General features: G+C 39.8%; 1 protein-coding gene across 1 annotated transcript in view; it reads left to right on the top strand.

Moving 5' to 3' along the window:
- GABRR3 (gamma-aminobutyric acid type A receptor rho3 subunit) overlaps positions 1-18,324 on the top strand; it is a 106,838-nt gene that overhangs the window by 52,110 nt on the left and 36,404 nt on the right. The window contains exon 2 of the mRNA XM_029213698.1: positions 14,771-14,897. Within this exon, the coding sequence (XP_029069531.1) occupies positions 14,771-14,897 (127 nt within the window). The remainder of the gene's footprint in view (positions 1-14,770; positions 14,898-18,324) is intronic.

Genomic DNA, 18,324 nt, shown 5'->3' with positions numbered 1-18,324 from the left:
TTTCCTTCATTTCTTTTTCATTTATTTCTGATCTGATTTTTATGATTTCTTTCCTTCTGCTAGCTTTGGGGTTTTTTTGTTCTTCTTTCTCTAATTGCTTGAGGTGCAAGGTTAGGTTGTTTATTCGAGATGTTTCCTGCTTCTTAAGGTGGGCTTGTATTGCTATAAACTTCCCCCTTAGAACTGCTTTTGCTGCATCCCATAGGTTTTGGGTCGTTGTGTCTCCATTGTCATTTGTTTCTAGGTATTTTTTTATTTCCTCTTTGATTTCTTCAGTGATCACTTCATTATTAAGTAGTGTATTGTTTAGCCTCCATGTGTTTGTATTTTTTACAGATCTTTTCCTGTAATTGATATCTAGTCTCATGGCGTTGTGGTCCGAAAAGATACTTGATACAATTTCAATTTTCTTAAATTTACCAAGGCTTGATTTGTGACCCAAGATATGATCTATCCTGGAGAATGTTCCATGAGCACTTGAGAAAAATGTGTATTCTGTTGTTTTTGGATGGAATGTCCTACAAATATCAATTAAGTCCATCTTGTTTAATATGTCATTTAAAGCTTGTGTTTCCTTATTTATTTTCATTTTGGATGATCTGTCCATGGGTGAAAGTGGAGTGTTAATGTCCCCTACTATGAATATGTTACTGTCGATCTCCCCTTTTATGGCTGTTAGTATTTGCCTTATGTATTGAGGTGCTCCTGTGTTGGGTGCATAAATATTTACAATTGTTATATCTTCTTCTTGGATCGATCCCTTGATCATTATGTAGTGTCCTTCTTTGTCTCTTTTAATAGTCCTTATTTTAAAGTCTATTTTGTCTGATATGAGAATTGCTACTCCAGCTTTCTTTTGGTTTCCATTTGCATGGAATATCTTTTTCCATCCCCTTACTTTCAGTCTGTATGTGTCTCTAGGTCTGAAGTGGGTCTCTTGTAGACAGCATATATAAGGGTCTTGTTTTTGTATCCATTCAGCCAATGTGTGTCTTTTGGTGGGAGCATTTAGTCCATTTACATTTAAGGTTATTATCGATATGTATGTTCCTATTCCCATTTTCTATATTGTTTTGGGTTCGTTATTATAGGTCTTTTCCTTCTCTTGTGTTCCTTGTCTAGAGAAGTTCCTTTAGCATTTGTTGTAAAGCTGGTTTGGTGGTGCTGAACTCTCAGCTTTTGCTTGTCTGTAAAGGTTTTAATTTCTCCATCAAATCTGAATGAGATCCTTGCTGGGTAGAGTAGTCTTGGTTGCAGGTTTTTCTCCTTCACTTTCAGTATGTCCTGCCACTCTCTTCTGGCTTGTAGGGTTTCTGCTGAGAGATCAGCTGTTAACCTTATGGGGATTCCCTTGTGTGTTATTTGTTGTTTTTCACTTGCTGCTTTTAATATGCTTTCTTTGTATTTAATTTTTGACAGTTTGATTAATATGTGTCTTGGCGTATTTCTCCTTGTATTTATCCTGTATGGGACTCTCTGTGCTTCCTGGACTTGATTAACTATTTCCTTTCCCATATTAGGGAAGTTTTCAACTATAATCTCTTCAAATATTTTCTCAGTCCCTTTCTTTTTCTCTTCTTCTTCTGGAACCCCTATAATTCGAATGTTGGTGCGTTTAATGTTGTCCCAGAGGTCTCTGAGACTGTCCTCAGTTCTTTTCATTCTTTTTTCTTTATTCTGCTCTGCAGTAGTTATTTCCACTATTTTATCTTCCAGGTCACTTATCCGTTCTTCTGCCTCAGTTATTCTGCTATTGATCCCATCTAGAGTACTTTTAATTTCATTTATTGCGTTGTTCATCGTTGCTTGTTTCATCTTTATTTCTTCTAGGTCCTTGTTAACTGTTTCTTGCATTTTGTCCATTCTACTTCCAAGATTTCGGATCATCCTTAGTATCATTATCCTGAATTCTTTTTCAGGTAGACTGCCTACTTCCTCTTCATTTGTTAGCTCTGGTGCATTTTTATCTTGCTCTTTCATCTGCTGTGTGTTTTTCTGTCTTCTCATTTTGCTTATCTTACTGTGTTTGGGGTCTCCTTTTTGCAGGCTGCACGTTCGTAGTTCCCGTTGTTTTTGGTGTCTGTCTCCAGTGGCTAAGGTTGTTTCAGTGGGTTGTGCAGGCTTCCTGGTGGAGGGGACTAGTGCCTGTGTTGTGGTGGATGAGGCTGGATCTTGTCTCTCTAGTGGGCAGGTTCACGTCTGGTGGTGTGTTTTGGGGTGTCTGTGGCCTTATTATGATTTTAGGCAGCCTCTCTGCTAATGGCTGGGGTTGTGTTCCTGTTTTGCTAGTTGTTTGGCATAGGTTGTCCAGCACTGTGGCTTGCTGGTCGTTGAGTGAAGCTGGGTGCTGGTGTTAAGATAGAGGTCTCTGGGAGATTTCCGCCGTTTAATATTATGTGGAGCTGGGAGGTCTCTTGTTGACCAGTGTCCTGAAGTTGGCTCTCCTACCTCAGAGGCAGAGCCCTGACTCCTGGCTGGAGCACCAAGAGCCTTTCATCCACACGGCTCAGACTAAAAGGTAGAAAAAGTAGAGAGAATTAGTACAAGTATGAGGAAAGAAAGAAGGAAAGGAGGAAAGGAAGGAAGGAAGAAAGAAGCAAAGAAGGAAAGAAAGGAGGGAGGGAGGGAGGAAGGAAGGGAGGGAGGGAGGAAGGGAGGGAGGGAGGAAGGAAGGAAGGAAGGAAGGAGGGAAAGAAGGAAAAAAGACAGAAAGAAAGAAGATACAGTAAAAATAAAATAAAGTATAATATAGTTATTGAATTAAAAAATATTTAGAAAAAAAAAAAGGGACAGATAGAACCTTAGGACAAATGTTGGAAGCAAAGCTATACAGAGAAAATCTTACACAGAAGCATACACATACACCTTCACAAGAAGAGGTAAAGGGGGAAAAATCATAAATCTTGCTCTCAGAGACCACCTCCTCAATTTGGGGTGATTCGTTGTCTAAAGGAGGGAAGGAAGGAAGGAAAGAAAGAAAGAACGAAGGTAAAGTATAATAAAGTTATTACAATTAAAATTAATTATTAAGAAAAAAATTTTTTAAATAAACCATGGACGGATAGAGCCCTAGGACAAATGGTGGAAGCAAGAGTATACAGACAAGATCTCACACAGAAGCATACACGTCCACATTCACAAAAAGAGGAAAAGGGAAAAAAATCATAGATCTCGCTCCTAAATTCCACCTCTTCAATTTGGGATCATTCCTTATCTATTCAGGTATTCCACAGATGCAGGGTATATCAAGTTGATTGTGGAGCTTTAATCCGCTGCTTCTGAGGCTGCTGGGAGAGATTTCCCTTTCTCTTCTTTGTTCTCACAGCTCACAGGAGCTCAGCTTTGGATTTGGCCCTGCCTCTGTGTGTAGGTCGCTGGAGGGCGTCTGTTTTTTGCTCAGACAGGACGGGGTTAAAGGAGCCGCTGATTCGGGGGCTCTGGCTCACTCAGGCCGGGGGTGGGGGGGGGGAAGGAGGGGCACTGCGTGCGGGGCGGGCCTGCGGCGTCAGAGGCGGCGTGACGTTGCGGCAGAGGCCGGCGTGACGTTGCACCACCCTGAGGCCCGCCGTGCGTTCTCCCGGGGAAGTTGTCCCTGGATCCCGGGAAGCTGGCAGTGGCGGGCTGCACAGGCTCCGCGGAAGAGGGGTGCGGAGAGTGACCTGTGCTCGCACACGGGCCCCTTGGTGGCGGCAGCGGCAGCCTTAGCATCTCCCGCCCGTCTCTGGGGTCCGCGCTTTTAGCCGCGGCTCGCGCCCGTCTCTGGGGTCCGCGCTTTTAGCCGCGGCTCGCGCCCGTCTCTGGGGTTCGCGCTTTTAGCCGCGGCTCGCGCCCGTCTCTGGAGTTCCTTTAAGCAGCGCTCTTAAACCCCTCTCCTCACGCACCAGGAAACAAAGAGGGAAGAAAAAGTCTCTTGCCTCTTCGGCAGGTGCAGGCTTTTCCCCGAACTCCCTCCCGGCTAGTTGTGGTGCACTAACCCCTTCAGGCTATGTTCAAGCCGCCAACCCCAGTCCTCTCCCTGCGCTCCGTCCAAAACCGAAACCCGAGCCTCAGCTCGCAGCCCCGCCCGCCCCGGCGGGTGAGCAGACAAGCCTCTCGGGCTGGTGAGTGCCGGTCGGCACCGATCCTCTGTGCGGGAATCTCCCCGCTTTGCCCTCCGCACCCGTCGCTGTGCACTCCTCCGCGGTCCCGAAGCTCCCCCCTTCGCCTCCCGCAGTCTCCGCCCGCGGAGGGGCTTCCTAGTGTGTGGAAACATTTCCTCCTTCACAGCTCCCTCCCACTGGTGCAGGTGCCGTCCTTATTCTTTTGTCTCTGTTTTTTCTTCTTTTCTTTTGCCCTACCCAGGTACGTGGGGAGTTTCTTGCCTTTTGGGAGGTCTGAGGTCTTCTGCCAGCCTTCAGTAGGTGTTCTGTAGGAGTTGTTCCACGTGTAGATGTATTTCTGGTGTATCCGTGGGGAGGAAGGCGATCTCCGCGTCTTACTCTTCCGCCATCTTCAAGGTCCCCCCCTCTTTCTTTCTTTTTTTCGCCCTTTTATTCTGAGCCGTGATGTCAGGGTCTTGGTGTTCTAGCCAGGCATCAGGCCTGTGCTGCTGAGGTGGGAGAGCCAAGTTCAGGACACTGGTCCACAAGAGACCTCCCAGCTCCACGTAATATCAAACAGCAAAAGCTCTCCCAGAGATCTCCATCTCAACGCCAAGACCCAGCTCCATTCAACGACCAGCAAGCTACAGTGCTGGACACCCTATGCCAAACAACTAGCAAGACAGGAACACAATGCCACCCATTAGCAGAGAGGCTGCCTAAAATCACAATAAGTCCACAGACACCCCAAAACACACCACCAGATGTGGACCTTCCCACCAGAAAGACAAGATAAAGCCTCATCCACCAGAACACAGGCACTAGTCCCCTCCACCAGGAAGCCTACACAACACACTGAACCAACCTTAGCCACTGGGGGCAGACACCAAAAACAATGGGCCCTATGAGCCTGCAACCTGAGAAAAGGAGACCCCAAACAAAGTAAGTTAAGCAAAATGAGAAGACAGAAAAACACACAGCAGATGAAGGAGCAAGATAAAACCCCACCAGACCTAACAAATGAAGAGGAAATAGGCAGTCTACCTGAAAAAGAACTCAGAGTAATGATAGTCAAGATGATCCAAAATCTTGGAAATACAATGGAGAAAATACAAGAAACGTTTTACAAGGACTTAGAATAACTAAACAATGATGAACAACACAATAAATGAAATTTAAAATTCTCTAGAAGGAATTAATAGCAGAATAAGAGAGGCAGAAGAACGGAGAAGTAATCTGGAAGATAAAATAGTGTAAACAACTACTACAGAGCAGAATAAAGAAAAAAGAATGAAAAGAATTGAGGACAGTCTCAGATTCCTCTGGGAGAACATTAAACACACCAACCTTTGAATTGTAGGGGTCCCAGAAGAGGAAGAGAAAAACAAAGGGACTAAGAAAATATTTGAAGAGATAATAGTAGAAAACTTCCCTAATATGGGAAGGGAAATAGTTAATCAAGTCCAGGAAATGCCGAGAGTCCCATACAGGATAAATCCAAGGAGAAACACAACAAGACATATTAATCAAACTATCAAAAATTAGATACAAAGAAAAAATATTAAAAGCAACAAGGGAAAAGCAACAAATAACATACAAGGGAATCCCCAAAAGGTTAACAGCTGATCTCTCAGCAGAAACCCTACAAGCCAGAAGGGAGTGGCAGGACATATTTAAAGTGATGAAAGGGAAAATACTACAACCAAGATTACTTAACACAGCAAGGATCTCATTCAGATTTTATGGAGAAATTAAAACCTTTACAGACAAGCAAAAGCTAAGAGAATTCAGCACCACCAAACCAGCTTTACAACAAATGCTAAAGGAACTTCTCCAGGCAGGAAACACAAGAGAAGAAAAAGACCTACAAAAACAAACACAAAACAATTAAGAAAATGGTAATAGAAACATACATATCGATAATTACCTTAAAAGTAAATGGATTAAATGCTCCAACCAAATGACATAGACTGGCTGAATGGATACAAAAACAAGACCCATATATATGCTGTCTACAAGATAACCACTTCAGACCTAGAGACACATACAGACTGAAAGTAAGGGGATGGAAAAAGATATTCCATGCAAATGGAAACCAAAAGAAAGCTGGAGTAGCAATTCTCATATCAGACAAAACAGATTTTAAAACAAAGACTATTACAAGAAACAAAGAAGGACACTACATAATGATCAAGGGATAAATCGAAGAAAAAGATACAATAATTGTAAATATTTATGCACCCAACACAGGAGCACCTCAATACGTAAGGCAAATACTAACAGCCATAAAATGGAGAATCGACAGTAACACAATCATAGTAGGGGACATTAACACTCCACTTTCACCAATGGACAGATCAACCAAAATGAAAATCGATAAGGAAACACAAGCTTTAAATGATACATGAAACAAGATGGACTTAATTGATATTTATAGGATATTCCATCCAAAAACAACAGGATACACTTTCTTCTCAAGTGCTCATGGAACATTTTCCAGGATAGATCATATCTTGGATCACAAATCAAGCCTTGCTAAATTTTAGAAAATTGAAGTCATATCAAATATCTTTTCCGACCACAACGCTATGAGACTAGATATCAATTACTGGAAAAAATCAGTAAAAAATACAAACACATGGAGGCTAAACAATACACTACTTAAGAACCAAGAGATCACTGAAGAAATCAAAAAGGAAATCAAAAAATACCTAGAAATAAATGACAATGAAAACACAAAGACCCAAAACCTATGGGATGAAGCAAAAGTAGTTCTAAGAGGAAAGTTTATAGCAATACAATCCTACCTTAAGAAACAAGTAACAACTCAAACAACCTAACCTTACACCTAAAGCAATTAGAGAAAGAAGAACAAAAAAACCCCCAAAGTTGGCAGAAGGAAAGAAATCATAAAGATCAGATCAGAAATAAATGAAAAAGAAATGAAGGAAACTATAGCAAAGATCAATAAAACTAAAAGCTGGTTCTTTGAGAAGATAAACAAAATTGATAAACCATTAGCCAGAATCATCAAGAAAAAAAAGGAGAAGATTCAAATCAATAGAATTAGAAATGAAAAAGAAGAAGTAACAACTAACACTGCAGAAATACAAGGATCATGAGAGATTACTACAAGCAACTCTATGCCAATAAAATGGACAACCTGGAAGAAATGGACAAATTCTTAGAAAAGCACAACCTTCTGAGACTCAATCAGGAAGAAATAGAAAATATGAACAGACCAATCACAAGCACTGAAATTGAAACTGTGATTAAAAATCTTCCAACAAACAAAAGCCCAGGACCAGATGGCTTCACAAGCGAATTCTATCAAACATTTACAGAAGAGCTAACACCTATCCTTCGCAAACTCTTGCAAAATATAGCAGAAGGAGGAACACTCCCAAACGCATTCTACGAGGCCACCAAAGCCAGATACCAAAGCCAGACAAAGATGTCACAAAGAAAGAAAACTACAGGCCAATATCACTGATGAACATAGATACAAAAATCCTCAACAAAATACTAGCAAACAGAATCGAACACCACATTAAATGGATCATACACCATGATCAAATGGGGTTTATCCCAGGAATGCAAGGATTCTTCAATATATGCAAATCAATCAATATGATATACCATATTAACAAATTGCAGATTAAAAACCATATGATCATCTCAATAGATGTAGAAAAACTTTCGACCAAATTCAACACCCATTTATGATAAAAACCCTCCAGAAAGTAGGCATTGAGGGAACTCACCTCAACATAATAAAAGCCATATAAGACAAATCCACAGCCAACATTATCCTCAATGGTGAAAAACTGAAAGCATTTCCACTAAGATCAGGAACAAGACAAGGTTGTCCACTCTCACCATTCTTATTCAACATAGTTTTGGAAGCTTTAGCCACAGCAATCAGAGAAGTAAAGGAAATAAAAGGAAACCAAATTGGAAAGTAAGAAGTAAAGCTGTCACTGTTTGCAGATGACATGATACTATACATAGAGAATCCTAAAAATGCTACCAGAAAACTACTAGAGCTAATCAATGAATTTGGTAAAGTAGCAGGATACAAAATTCATGCACAGAAATCTCTTGCATTCCTATACACTAATGATGAAAAATCTGAAAGAGAAATTAAGGAAACAGTCCCATTTACCATTGCAACAAAAAGAATAAAATACCTAGGAATAAACCTACCTAAGGAGACAAAAGACCTGTATCCAGAAAACTATAAGACACTGATGAAAGAAATTAAAGATGATAGAAACAGATGGAGAGATATACCATGTTCTTGGATTGGAAGAATCAACATTGTGAAAATGACTCTACTACCCAAAGCAATCTACAGATTCAATGCAATCCCTATCAAACTACCAGTGGCATTTTTCACAGAACTAGAACAAAAAATTTCACAATTTGTATGGAAACTCAAAAAACCCTGAATAGCCAAAGCAATCTTGGGAATGAAAAACGGAGCTGGAGGAATCAGCTTCTGGACTTCAGACTATACTACAAAGCTACAGTAATCAAGACAGTATGGTACTGGCACAAAAACAGAGATATAGATCAATGGAACAATATTGAAAGCCCAGAGATAAACCCACATACATATGGTCACCTTATTTTTGATTAAGGAGGCAAGAAAATACAATGGAGAAAAGACAGCCTCTTCAATAAGTGGTGCTAGGAAAACTGTATAGCTACATGTAAAACAATGAAATTAGAACACTCCCTAACACCATACACAAAAATAAACTCAAAATGGATTGAAGACCTAAATGTAAGGCCCGCCACTATAAAACTCTGAGGAGAAAACATAGGCAGAACACTCTATGACATAAATCACAGCAAGTTCCTTCTTGACCCACCTCCCGGAGTAATGGAAATAAAAACAAAAGTAAACAAATGGGACCTAATGAAATTTAAAAGCTTTTGCATAGTAAAGGAAAACATAAACAAGACAAAAAGACACCCCTCAGAATGGGAAAAAATATTTGCAAATGAAGGAACTGACAAAGCATTTATCTGCAAAATTTACAAGCAGCTCATGCAGCTCAATATCAAAAAAACAAACAACCCAATCCAAAAATGGGCAGAAGACCTAAATAGACATTTCTCCAAAGAAGATATACAGATTGTCAACAAACACATGAAAGGATGCTGAACATCATTAATCATTAGAGAAATGCAGATCAAAGCTACAATGAGGTATCATCTCACACCAGTCAGAATGGCCATCATCAAAAAATCTAAAAACAATAAATGCTGGAGAGGGTGTGGAGAAAAGGGAACCCTCTTGCACTGTTAGTGGGAATGTAAATTGATACAGCCACTATGGAGAACAGTATGGAGGTTCCTTAAAAAACTACAAATAGGACTACCATCTGACCCAGCAATCCCACTACTGGGCATATACCCTGAGAAAACCATAATTCAAAAAGAGTCATGTACCACAATGTTCATTACAGCTCTATTTACAATAGCCAGGACATGGATGCAACTTAATTGTCCATGAAAAGATGAATGGATCAAGAAGATGTGGCACATATATACAATGGAATATTACTCAGCCATAAAAAGAAACGAAATTGAGTTCTTTGTAGTGAGGTGGATGGACCTAGAGTCTGTCATACAGAATGAAGTAAGTCAGAAAGAGAGAAACAAATACCTTATGTTAACAGACGTATATGGAATCTAAAAAAAAAAAAAGTCATGAAGAGCCTAGGCACAGGACAGGAATAAAGACGCAGACCTTCTAGAGAATGGACTTGAGGACATGGGGAGAGGGAAGTGTAAGCTGGGACAAAGTGAGAGAGTGGCATGGACATATATACGCTACCAAATGTAAAACCGATATCTAGTGGGAAGCAGCCGCATAGCACAGGGGGATCAGCTCGGTGCTTTGTGACCACCTAGAGGGGTGGGTTAGAGAGAGTGGGAGGGAGATGCAAGAGGGAAGAGATATAGGGATATATGTATATGTATAGCTGGTTCACTTTGGTATAAAGCAGAAACTAACACACCATTGTAAAGCAATTGTACTCCAATAAAGATGTTAAAAAAAAAGTAGTCATGAGGTGCTAGGACATAGAATTTTGATAAGGAGGATTTGTAAATCACAGATTAACTGATAAATCAGAATTTCCCAAACTGGGTGCTCTGGAGGAGCACTTTCTTTGAGGAATATTAGTAAGTCTGGTGGATTTTTTTTTTAATGGAGATCTTAGGTCAACCTAGTTTGGGAAACACACAATTCAGCAGAACTAAACAGGATTTTTTCTGATGCTTTTAATGTAACAAATATTTATTAAACACTGATTAAATGCCAAAAATGGTTACAAGTGTTTAGGATACCCCAGGGAACAAAACAGACAAAGAATGCTTCCTTGTAAAGCTTACATTCTAGCATGATTAGACAGAGAATGAATAATAACTATAATAAGTAAATTGTAAACATGCTAAGTGGAGTATATGGTAGATTGGTAACAGGTGTTTGAAGGAAAGGGGCATACTGCATTTTTTAAAGGGGGGTTAGGGTATGCTTCATGGAATAAACGATATTTGAACAAAGATTTAAATTTGTTAAAGGAGTTAGTCATATAGATCCTTGGGTGGGTCAGAATCTATATGATGGGTGGGTCAGGCAAGTGTGACAATCTGTGCAAAGACCCTGCTGTGGGAGTGTGTTTGGTGTGTTCCAGGAACCACAGAGGCCAGTATTTCTACAGCCAGTGGTGGGGGAGGGAACAGTGGAGAAGGCAAGGAAGAGGAGGAAACTGTAGATTAGGTAAGGCTTTCCTAGCCTTTGTAAAGACTTTTCAAATTGAAGGAAAGGAGAAGCCATTGCAGAGTTTTGAAGAGAGGAGTTACTTGACCTGACTGATATTTTTAAAGGATCGCTGGTGGCTGTGTTGAGCATTAACTGAAACAAGGCAAGGGAAGAAGCAAGGAGACAGGCCACCACTGCAATAATTCAAGCAACAGGTGATGACTAAAAGGCCAGGGTAGTAGCTGAGATGCTGGTGAGAAGCACTTGGATCCTGGATGTATTTTTAAGGTGGACTGGACAAGGAATGTCAGAGACAGGAGTCAAGAACAGACAGTGTTGTTATCAGTTGAGATAGAGAAGGCTATTGGTGGGCTGGGGGGAGTGATATTAACAAACTTACTTTTTGACATGTTGAGCTTGAGATACTTATCAGACATCCAAGTAAGCAGGCAGTTGGATATGTGTCTTAGTCTGTTTGGGCTGCTATCACACTATACCACACACTGGGCAGTTTATAAACAACAGAAATTTATTTCTTACAGTTCATGTCCAAGATCAGGGTGCCAGTTTGGTCAGATGAGGGCTGTGTTCCAGGTTGCAGACTTCTTGTTTTATCCTCACATGGTGGAAGGGGTGAGAGATCTTTCTGGAGCCTCTTTTATGAGACCATTCATCCCATTTTTGAGGGCTTCATCCTAATCACCTCCCAAAGCCTCCACCTACTAAAACCATCACCTTTGAGGGTTAAGATTTCAGCATTTGTATTTGGGGGACACAAATATTGAGACCGTAGGAATATGAGATGGAATTCTGCGAGAAAAGCCTGGACTGATTATATAATTTGGGAGTGTATGTACAGTTCTTAAAGCCTTGAGACTGGCTGAGATCACAAAATGAGTGAGTTGGTAGGAAAGACGAGTACTAAAGTACTGAAGTGCTGAGCATAGGGCCATTCGAGTACTGTGAAATCTGTTAGAGGAAGGGAGATAAGATAATAGAACCGAGCAGGAATGAGGAAGATGTAAGAGGAAAACAGGCAAGTCCAGTATCCCAGAGGGCAGGTGAAGAAAATATTTCAAGTAGGGAGAGCTCAGGTGTGTCGCTATTTCCAGCAGATCTAGTAAGATAAGCACTGAGGCTAGACCATTGAACTCACATCCTCCCCACTGCTGAAGGAGGAGAGCATTTTCACTGAACCGTGATGTGAACTGTGAATCCACAACCTAGACTGGGGACTCACAGTTGGCAAATTATGCCCCGTGGGCTGTATCCATCCCACCAAATGGTTTTTACAGTGTTTAATTGGGGGAGAAAAGAGAAGAAGATTTCATGATACATGAAAACTCTATGAAATTCAAATGTCAACAAACAAATTTTATTGGTAAACAGCCACACACAAAAAATTTCTTTTGTATAGTGTTTCCCAGACTCACTTGGCACAGAACGTTTTTTCACAAAACATCTCCAGTGTAGCCAAGAACTACTTTGGGAAATGTTGGTGTAGATCCTGGTACTTAATGAAGAGAACAGGCCCAGGTAGCAGAGAGCGCTCGGGTCAAGTGTCAGGGCCCTGGATCTCATGAGATCACTAGGGTAGGAAACAAACTTTGACCATGGTGGCATCCTCCAGAAGTAGCTTAAGACCAGCAACTTTCCTCACATTTCTTCTATTGACTGGTTCTTTGCAGAAGAGGAAAGCTTACTGGCCCAGAAAGACATGAAAAAAAACATGCTCAAATTTCTCTAGCCATTAGGGACATTAAACTTAAAACTACAACATTGATTGGATTGGGTAACATTTAAAAGCCTGATAATATTAATGTTAAAAAAAAGATTTTAAGAAATGAGGGCTCTCATTCACTTCTAATGGGGCTGTAAATTGGTACAGTCATGTTTAGGAGCATTATGGTAGTCTCCTATAAATTTGAAGATGTGAAAATTGTTCAGCCTAGAAGTTTTACTCCTAGGTACTTACCCTAGAGAAACTGTTATGTATGAGAACAAGAAAATATTGACAAAAATTCACTGCAGGTTTGCTTATAATAGATTGGTTATCATTGAAAAATAAGAAATAATGCCCATCAGCAAAAGAATAAATAAAATGTTAGTTATCTACACGGTGAGATACTATATGGCACTCAAAAATTCACTAGGACTGCAACTAACAACACAATAATTCTAAGCATAATGTGGAGAAGAAAAGTATGTTGCAGAGGTAAAAGTATCATTTAACACCATTTTTATTAAGCTTTCTGAAATATGCAAAAAACCTGTACATAATATACATAATAGTATAACTGTATACAATGATAAACACTAACTAGGGGATCAAGAGAGAGGTAAGTATTTATTACATCATTCTGTATATTTGTAATATTTGTAATATTTTATATAAAACACATATTTTAAAGAGGAAAGACATGCCAAAGAAACATAGGAGATGCATGGGCCAAGAGAAGAGATAACCCAAATCAAAATAAATTAACATCATCAAGCAATAACACAGGATATGAGGTGTCAAGGAGACAAATCAATTCGAGGAAATTTAAGAATTGCTTCACAGTATATCCCTGGGAAGAAAACAGCATTCTTCTTAAGTCCTAGTAAACAGGTCAGTTGTCGCTGGATTGCTCACCCTGTGCTTTTTTAGTTGGAGAAACTGAATTTCACTAACCTGCCCATTCACTGGTACTTTGCATACATGGAGGGAATATTTCTACTCGATGTGTGCAAAGTACCTTTAGGAGCCGATGTGGCCATAATTTAATTCCTTACCCACTGCCCAAGACTAATTTCTTTTTTTATTTATCTGGCTGCTCACCACATTAAACCTTAAATTGAACTACTTTTTATATCAATGGAATAAACCATCATCTTAAAATATGATTATTTATTTGATAAAATAATAATTTAAGTTTGTTTGTATTCTGGCAATCTGTACGCATTTGAGAGGGAAAGATTCCTTTCTGGATTAAAAAAACAGTCATGAGATAAAGGAAAGGATCTTTAAAACTATAACTAAAATTAAACTAATCATCTTTATTCTCATTAAGCATATTATTTTGCTGAGTCATTAAATATATTCAAATAATATTGTGTTGGATTAAGGGGACTTAATGCCTAATCTCACTTCTCTGTCTGCGGAGGACTGCAGCTGGGAGTTTATTGAGTAGGGGATCAAGCATCCCACTAAGAACCTTCCCTGGAAAGAGGGACTAAAGGATGGAAACAAAATGAAAAAATCTGCTTTGTTTTTCTTAAATTGCTGGTGATCGAGACAGATGTTTGCCTGTAAATGATGTCAATCCATTTAACCTACTAAAACAAAAGACACAGCATTGAAAACAATGTCTCTCTTTTTTCCTTGATACCTTTTTACCTGGCACTCAAATTACTTTTTTTTTTTTTTGAGTGACTCACTCCTGCCACCTCATCTCACATTTGCTCTTCCCACCCTTTTCTGACTAGAATTTGATTGCTGATGTCTGATTTACATGATCTCAATTCTTTTTTTTTTTTTAGAAGATGTTGGGGGTAGGAGTTTATTAATTAATTTATTTATTTTTGCTGTGTTGGGTCTTTGTTTCTGTGCGAGGGCTTTCTCTAGTTGTGGCAAGCAGGGGCCACTCTTCATTGCGGTGCGCAGGCCTCTCACTATCGCGGCCTCTCTTGTTGCAGAGCACAGGCTCCAGACGCGCAGGCTCAGTAGTTGTGGCTCACGGGCCTAGTTGCCCCGCGGCATGTGGGATCCTCCCAGACCAGGGCTCGAACCCGTGTCCCCTGCATCGGCAGGCAGACCCTCAACCCCTGCGCCACCAGGGAAGCCCCTCTAATTACTTTTTAAAAGACACGTGAAGAAGCAATATTGGTAACAGCGTTGGTTGCATCCATCTACATTCCTTTCTTTCGGCAGAGGTGATCCCGGCTTCCCAGTTGGTCTTCTTCACCTGCATCTGGATCACACTGATGTCAAATGCTTGTGCTGCTGGTGAAATCAAGAAGCCCCACCAGCGCTGCTTCTCTTCAGTGAAGCCGACCCGGTAAGATATCCATAGTGTAGTCCCAGTTTCTCTCACCACCTGCCTCAGAACTGTACCTTTAATGGTAGCACGTATTTGTGGCAGTGATTGTCTCTAGAGGTAGCATTCACCCATCAAAATAAATCACCTCTAATGAGCATAGAAAGAGCAGAATCTGGGGTTTCTGCTGGCATTTGCTTGCTTATTTTTGGAGAAAACAGTTAAAGGGCTCATGTATGAATCTTCTTTCAAGGATTGTATTTCTCCTTGAGAAATTGTATTATTATTTGTATTATATTATTTATAATAAATGAGTAATGCATTTATTATAAATAACATGAGTTTAATGTTCCTTCAAAATTTTTTGAGTAGAAATCAGTCTAAGTACAAATTTCTAATGTCAAGTACTTGCAGAGTGTATAGTTCTGTATATCGATGAGACAGTACTGAAAGACATTAAAGCCATTTGTTGTTTTTTAAAATTCATTTTCCATTTTGAAATATCATCCTGAATGTCAATACATCATCATTATTATCTTATCAATAATCAGAGTATGTTTGGACCTGCTAGTGAAGCGGCATAGCTCTCTACTAGAATGACCAGTTCATCCTGATTTGCCTGGGGTTCCATGGTCTTTAGCACTAGAAGTCCCAGGAACCCCCTCAGTCGCAGACAAACTAGAACGATTAGTCACCCTACCACCCTTTAATAACCAAGAAATGACCTCCTGTTGTAGGGAAAGTCTTTCCTTTTCACCAAGCACAAGACTCCCAAAAAGACCCAGTAGGAGAAATTGAGGAATAAAGGTGAGTGATATCACCCAGCCAATCTTAGCAATCAGTGAGGTAACTTTTGTTTCAGCCAGATTGCCCTCACATCTTGGATATTTATGAAGCACTCACTATAGCATCAGGAAAGAACATAAAAATTTAATAAATCCTTCTGAAGCCTCAGGTTTAATGATCAAAAACAAAAGAGGTATGGCGGGAGGGGAGGAGAGATCACTAGATTCCTAATTCCTGCTCTGCTCTTAAAAATCAAGGACCACCTCCCACACTTCCCTTCCAGGCTTCTGCTCCCACACACAGATCTGAGATGCTATGAAATCTTGCCCAGTTTAAACACTTTGAGTCTCCTTCAAGGCAATTGGGCAAGCAATATTTGGGAAATGTGGGGCTATACAACCAAACTGTATGTTTTTTCAGATTGCTTATAACCTCCAGTATATTTTAGTAGTATATTTTATCGAATTTTGAAACAAATAGAGACTGCTTAAAATATCATCTACAACTCAAACAATAGGAAGTTTGTCCAGTTTGTTTGGTGGATGTGCAGATAAGAAGGGAGATGGTCATAGGAACTCATCAATCTCACCAGCACACTCTCGGTGGAAGAGTTGCTGCAGAAAAACCTACCATGTGTATTTTTTAGGTGTCATTTAAGGGACAAGAGGAGAACATCTGTTCTTTGTGGTGGGGTGGGAATTTCTCTCTTATGTTAGGTGTCTCATTTTTAGAATCTATTTAAATGAAGAGGTAACCCCGGGCTTCCCACTCCATGGGGCCAAGCATGTTTGTTTTCACTTCTCTATAACCTAAGTGAGGTACCCCTTTCAGCGATAAGCTACAACATGACTCATTAAAATTTATATCTGCTTCTTTTGTTCTTCAAAGAAAAATCCTCTAGGACACTAGGGATTGCGTAAAACATAGACCCTAGTTCAGAAGCTGCCACTTAGGATGAAAGTCAGGCATTTTCCCCAGTGAACAGAATAATTCAGCCAGCCTGTTTCTGAGCTGTCGCTCAGCATTCTCTCATGAAGATTTTAAGGCATTTTGACAAAAATACTGAAATTACTGTATAGGATAGTTTCTAGAGTAAAGAGCCCAGGATACATTAGACCTTAGTATATGAATAAATGCTGTGAGGTCCTTTGCCCTACACACAATCTGATTATCGGTAATTAAATAAGTAATGAATGAATGAATGAACAATCCACTCTGTCATGATGCAAGAGAACTAATAGAATGAACATGGAAGAAAGGCCTGAGCTTTCTTTGAAAATTAGGAAGTGTATCTTTATATATTAGCTTACATTTATGTACATGATTTTGAGCCAGTTTTCCTACAATTAGGCCCTTAAATCCTTTGCTATTAACCTTTTTCATTCAGAATATAATCTTACTTTTTGCCCAAAGATTCCCTTTTTTATCGAAGTATTTTAAAAATCTTTCATCCAAACATTCCCTTTATTTCTTAAAGACAAAATGGGGGAGAGGAGGAGTGGGTGAATAAATTAAGTATGGCAGGGGAAAATGCTCCTGTTTGGCCTAGGGGAGAGATTTGGCTCTCAAGGGATGCAAAGGGGATTAGGCATCTAGACTCACTGAATATTTATTCGTTCTTTCAACAATGGTACTGAGTGCCTTTTGTATGACAAGTACTGGGTTGAGAGTTAAGAACAACACACTGTCTCTGGCTTTAAGAATAATCAGAGTGCCCGTGTCTGTGCAAAATGGCTTGCAAGAGCCAATTGTTAAATTTTAAGGCTGTTAAATATAAGCATTATTAAAAATTAAATTATATAAATATACAATTAAATAAATTATTTTTAAAACGAAGGTAGTAAGTACTTAAAACTCACCACTTCCTAACTACTTTACTACATGTCGCTATTGTCTATTGTTCTCCATTATTTATATCTATTTATGTCTGGTAGAAACACTACACTATACTGTACTATATATACTATCCTATAAACTGTAGTGTACTATAATACACAAAACTATACTTTACTATACTATATTACACTATGGGCTACACACATCTCTGTCATATCTGTAGCTTGAAATCAGCTATGGTGGCAGTATTTACATCATGGAAATCAACAAACACTACAAATAGGGCTTTTTTTTCCAGGGGAGCCACTTAAACATTTACCAGCATATCCAGGAACCTAATGTAGAAGCCAAGAGGGTCCTAGAGATTGCCAATTCAACTGCTACTGCAAATAACAAAGGGAGTGGCAGAGACTGTGGCAACTACAGGCTATATGCTCCTCTGGCGGCAGAGGCTGGTCAGGTCAAGACTTCTTATAAGACAACTTGAGCCTGGTATTGCCAGATTTTCTGATTTTTCAAGAGAAAAATTCAGATTTTCCTGTGAAATTTTCCACTTTAATACACCATATGGGCTATCCAAAAAATGTCTGCAAACCAGCTCCTAATCTGGTCCAATTTCTTCATTTCACAGATGAGGAAACTGAGACCTCACTGAGCTCATGATCTGATAGAGACACAAGTTAAGTCATGGAAACTGTTGTGTCTCTAGTGGGGCACTCTCTGGCTGGCTCTTCCACAGAAATGCTCGTCCGTGTAGATTTTTCCTTTGTAAGAAACGGGCTGTTGACTAAAGTCAAGTGTGTATTCCCAGAGTCATGAGTTCAAG

The sequence above is a fragment of the Monodon monoceros genome, unplaced genomic scaffold, assembly GCF_005190385.1.
Source record: "Monodon monoceros isolate NGI ecotype Baffin Bay Population unplaced genomic scaffold, NGI_Narwhal_1 Super_Scaffold_11, whole genome shotgun sequence".
Taxonomy (NCBI): domain Eukaryota; kingdom Metazoa; phylum Chordata; class Mammalia; order Artiodactyla; family Monodontidae; genus Monodon; species Monodon monoceros.
This window is presented reverse-complemented; position numbering and strand designations above follow the sequence as displayed.